This window comes from Sorex araneus, chromosome 2 (genome assembly GCF_027595985.1).
Source record: "Sorex araneus isolate mSorAra2 chromosome 2, mSorAra2.pri, whole genome shotgun sequence".
NCBI classification, from domain to species: domain Eukaryota; kingdom Metazoa; phylum Chordata; class Mammalia; order Eulipotyphla; family Soricidae; genus Sorex; species Sorex araneus.
Window position 1 is genome coordinate 218,543,289 of NC_073303.1, and position 5,232 is coordinate 218,548,520.

A 5,232-nucleotide genomic window follows, 5' to 3' on the forward strand; every position below is an offset into this window, starting at 1 on the left:
ATACTGGGGGGGTTGGGGATGGAAGATGGGCACTGGTGAAGGGAGGGGTGTTTGAATATTGTATAACTGACATAATCCTGAGAACTTTGTAACCCTCCACTTGGTGATTCAATAAAAAAAATTAAAAAATTAAAAAAAAAAAAAAGGAGTAGGAACAACAACAAAAAAGGGGGTTGGAGTATGCCCTCAGAGCTCTTATGAAATTGGCTTACATAGATGAGAAATAGACAGCACATGCCCGAGAGTATAGAACTGGCCAGATCTTAATCGAAAAGGGTAATAAATATCCTGTAAAGAACCCTTCCAGAAAGCCCTCAGGATGTTGGCTGATTCACAGACAACATCCTGACATTTAAATGCTGCTTTCTGGCCCGTGCGAAAGTCTTTGTCTCTCTGTGTGTCTCTGCACATCACCATGTGGCTGTACCTGGGGGCCCTGGTGGCTCTGTACCACCTTGTGCGCTGGTACCGGGAGAGGCAGGTGGTGAGCCAGCTGCAGGACAAGCACGTCTTCATCACGGGCTGTGACTCGGGCTTCGGCAACCTGCTGGCCAGGCAGCTGGACCGGCGGGGCTTGAGGGTGCTGGCTGCGTGTCTGACCGAGACGGGGGCCGAGTCACTGAGAACACAGACTTCAGACAGGCTGGAGACGGTGATCCTGGATGTCACCAAGTCAGAGAGCATCGCTGCGGCCACCCAGTGGGTGAAGGAGCGCACGGGAGACAGAGGTACCATGAACCTGTGTCTGTCTGAAGGGGACTCACGGACTGTGCTCCCTGGGCAGAATCCTAGGGGCTTGATTCTCATGAGCATTTCTCACTCACCAGACTCCCAGACTGAGCCTTTTCTTTTCTCACTGACCCCCGCCATCTCCACACCCTGTGCTATGGGGTGCTGGAATGAGTTTGCCCTGATGAGACTTGTCCCTCTGCCGCTGAGCTGTGTCCTCTCTCAATGGGTTTTTCGTTTCTTTCTTCTGCTCCTCAGAAAAAAATCAGTTGCTTTTTCTCGCTGGGAGAGGGCGGACTCTCAAGCAATGCTCAGAGAGGTTCATACCCTGAAAATATCTGTCAACTATTACAGTATTGCTAGTTTGACTGCTGTATGCCAGGACCAGTAAGACCCCTGAGATGGTTCTCAGAACCTTCTGGGGCCAGGACTCTGAGTTGAGCTCTCTGTTCCAATTGAGCTTCAGGTGCACACAGAGGGGCCCTAACTTCTTAGTGATATGCCTCGCTCCAAATCAGGGTGTTATTATAGGAGTGAGAGAGCCTCTTAGGCATGGAGGTTTGTAGGCTGACTTAGGTCACCCCTAGTGTGCCTGCTGTCCTCAGCTCTTACCCTGTTTTGGTGGTGACTAGCAATGTCCCCACCGATGACCATCCCCACTTCCACCCGCCATCACTGAGCCTTCTGCACATTTCTGTACACGATCAGACCCTCTCAGAGTTGTGTTGTCTTTAGCCATCATGTTTCTCTTCCTCTGTCTTCTTCATTCATTCCTTCTTTGCTTAATTGAGAGTTGTGGCTAAACCACAGCAGCCACACGAAATGCAGGATTTCTATAAAATTCAGGATTTCTATGAAATGCAGGATTTCTATAAAAATGCAGAATTTTGATAAAGGGCAGCCACAACTTTGGTGTGTGAGACCCAAAGGCTAAAGAACACTCTGCCCTCTGGCCACTGACAGGGCCTGAGCTTCCTGCCCTGCAGGCATCTCGGTGGTATCTCCTCTGCGCATTCCCCAGGGAACCTCTCCGTGTCCTCTGAGAGGTCGGTCTGGAACCCCGAGGGGTGGCCTCCCTCCAGGCACAGCACACAGTGACTCTCCCATCCCCTGTGTCCAGGTCTCTGGGGTCTGGTGAACAACGCTGGCATCTCAGTGCCCACGGCTCCCAATGAGTGGCTGACCAAAGAGGACTTCATGAAGATACTGGATGTGAACCTGCTGGGGGTGATCGACTTGACCCTGAACCTGCTGCCCCTGCTGAGGAAGGCCAGGGGCCGTGTGGTCAACGTCTCCAGCATTGGAGGTCGGCTTGCCCTGATAAGTGGTGGTTACTGCATCTCCAAGTTTGGCCTTGAGGCCTTCTCTGACACGCTCAGGTAAGGGCAGAGGAGACCTTCCTGTGAAGGTCCAGCTATTGTGCTTCCAGGGAGCCTTTCCCTGGGGGTTCTTCCATCACTTACTGGCATCCTCTTCATTTCCTCTAAATTTCTGGCACTATGCGCTCTGGGATATCCCTTTCTATGTTTTGGGTATGTAAGAGAACCCCTGACCTGTTAAGTCTGGTTCCACCTCCTTTCTTGGCGGAAGCCTCAGCACCAAGGGTCTGAAGAGGAGTGGAACTGGGACAGTTGCGCTATCGATCCCATGATATCACCTCCCCGCTATTCACACTTGGGAAACTTGGAAAAGGGCTTAGAGCCTTTGAGTGCAGAATGCACATTGCTAGGAATTTCTGAGAGTGCAACTAAGTGTGAGGACAAAGCCATTTCTTCCCCAAACTGACATGTGAGGGTTGAGAAAGGGGCAGAGATGGAAGTGATGTGCCCGCGTCTCAGGCTGTTTGCTGAGGAAGCCCATAGGACTCATGCTTTTGTGCATGTTAGAGATGCGTGCTGAAATTAAATAATGGACCAGACATGATGACCTCTCAGTGTCTGTGTTTCAAGCCATAATACCCAAAAGTAGACAGAGAGCATGGGGAATATTGTCTGCCATAGAGGCAGGGGGAGGGTGGGAAAGGGGGGGTATACCCAGGATATCGATGGTGGGGAATGTGCACTGGTGGAGGGATGGGTGTTTGATCATTGTGAGACTGCAACCCAAACATGAAAGCTTGTAACTCTCTCACAGTGATTCAATAAAATTTAAAAATTAAATTAAATTAAATTAAAAAAATAATAAAATGCCCCCAAAAAGAAATAAGAAAACTTTGTGGGTGGAGCGATAGTACAGCAGGTAGGGGTTTGCCTTGCACGAGGCCAACCGGGTTCAATTCCCAGCATCCCATATGGTCCTCTGAGCACCGCCAGGAATAATTCCTGAGTGCAAAGCCAGGAGTAACCCCTATGCATCGCAGGGTGTGACCCCCCCACCAAAGAAAAGAAGAAGGAAACTGTAGAGCCCTCTGTAAAACTTAACTTAAATTGTTGCAGGTTTTCTTCTGCATTTTGACTTTCTAAGATTGAGTACCTCCAACCTCAACCTGGGAGGGTTATACTATTTATGTGAATTTTGTATCATTGTTTGAATTTTTTTTCTTCCAGGGCATTGAACTTTATCTCTTTACTTTATGTTTGCAGGCGGGAGCTCTCCTTTTTTGGAGTTAAGGTGGCTGTGATCGAGCCTGGTCACTTCAAAACCTTTATGACCAATTTAGAGAATATTTCTCAAGGCATCCAGAAAGCTTGGGAGCAGGCCAGTGCAGAGGTCAAGGATATCTATGGAGAAAATTACTTGACAAGACGTAAGTGGGCACTGGGCTGTGGGGGAGGGTCGAAAAATCAGTGTCTAGGAAATTTGAGTCTTTCATTCATGTTACATACATGTTAACGTGTTATATACATACGTGTTACATACATGTTAACATACATGTTAAGTATATCCCAGACTCACTATATTTAGGGACATTTATAACATTCACAAATCCAATAGGCTACCCAAAGCAGGACAGAATCAGGCTATTTCTTTCTTTTTTTTTTTTGTGTCGATTGCCCTGTGCAATTTTTTTTATTAGTTTATTTTTAATTAGAGAGTCATCGTGAGGGTACAGTTACAGATCCATACATCTTTGTGCTCATGTTTCCACCATACAAAGTTCGATAACCCATCCCTTCACCAGTGAGAATCAGGCTATTTCTACCTCAGAACCACGATATCATCCGAAAACCATTATTTGAGAATACTGAAGCAGAGAGTGACCACATCCCAGGGCTTATGGCAGTCTAATTTTAGAGCCAATGGCTCAGGAACTTGATTTGTAGTGTTTGAGGAACCACTGGGAGTGTGGGAACTACATCCTGATATACAAACACAATGTCCTCATGTAGAGAGTGTTTAGAGATAGATTTGGGAAATTCTCAGATGAATTCCATGGAATCCATTTGAAACATAATTTTGAGAAGGGGATCAATGCCATTCGTAGATATTTTCTGTAAATTCACCCCAAATCTGAAAAATTGGAGATAAATGGTTGTTTTTTAATTTTTTCTTTCTTTTCAGTCATAAAAATGGGTAAAATAATGGAGACATATAAAAATTCGAGTCTGTCCTTGGCAACGGACTGCATGGAGCATGCCTTGATCTCCTGTCATCCTCGTATCCGATACTCACCTGGCTGGGATGCCAAATTCATCTTCATCCCCCTGAGCTACATGCCCAGCTTTGTGACAGATTACTTGATCAAACTGGCCACATTAAGGCCTGCAAAGGCTCTCTGAGGGGTACAACATAGGGTGGGGTTCAGTATTTGTGAGCAAAACAAAACATGAGGGAATAGAATGCAAAGAGATTCCATCTTGTCTTCATGCTTACCCTGTATGTTCCTTTTCAATTCCTCCTGGATTTGTCATAGGATTTTTCCAGTATGCTGGAAAAATAGTAGTACATGGGATACTGGGAACAGAGGTCCATGCTTTGTGGCTGAGGAAGCGTCATCCACTTGCACACAACTATGACCTGCTGTGAGTATCTACTGATGTCCCAGAATATCATGCTCCTTTCCCCATTGTCCCTTGAGGTACCATTGGGAAGCAAGTGACCAGGTTCTAGGTCTTGAGCCCTACCTACTTTGCAGTATGTCACCTGGACACCAGTAAACATGATAAACATGTTCTTCATTTTCATCTTCCTTCACAACTGAGTCTTACTTTGAGACAGAAAATTGAAAAGAGAGGATACCTAAAACATATTCTCCTGGGACCTGGAGTTTAGTTTTCTTTTTCTTTGCATCTGTCTTAAGTTTGCCCTGAGAGTTGAAACCTTGGAAAAAAGGCACCAAGTGTCATCTGCTCTGGAATAGGCTTCCCTGGCACCCTCTCCCATACTTGGCAGCATCCCTTATTGAAGCACCCTGTGAACACCTGCAGGGATCAGTGGGAAGAGCTTCTCATCCTGGAAAACTTGGTGCACCCTCACACCTGTGGAATAAAATTTCGTCAGAAGTAAATGCTTGGACATGATACTTTTTTTTGGAGGGGAGGGGAAGAAACTTCTTTGCATATT

General features: G+C 46.5%; 1 protein-coding gene across 2 annotated transcripts; it reads left to right on the plus strand.

Moving 5' to 3' along the window:
- The first annotated feature begins 415 nt into the window (after positions 1–415).
- On the plus strand, positions 416–4,448 carry LOC101553045 (retinol dehydrogenase 7-like). Of its 2 annotated transcripts, none has more exons than XM_055128504.1 (4): positions 416–728; positions 1,850–2,108; positions 3,312–3,503; positions 4,274–4,448. In XM_055128504.1, exons 1-4 carry the CDS (start codon positions 416–418, stop codon positions 4,446–4,448), a joined length of 939 nt encoding a protein of 312 aa, XP_054984479.1. The 2 variants fall into 2 exon arrangements, with proteins under 2 accessions (XP_054984479.1, XP_004601996.2); XM_004601939.2 differs by having other exon boundaries at positions 3,312–3,475; positions 4,231–4,448.
- Positions 4,449–5,232: the final 784 nt, after the last annotated feature.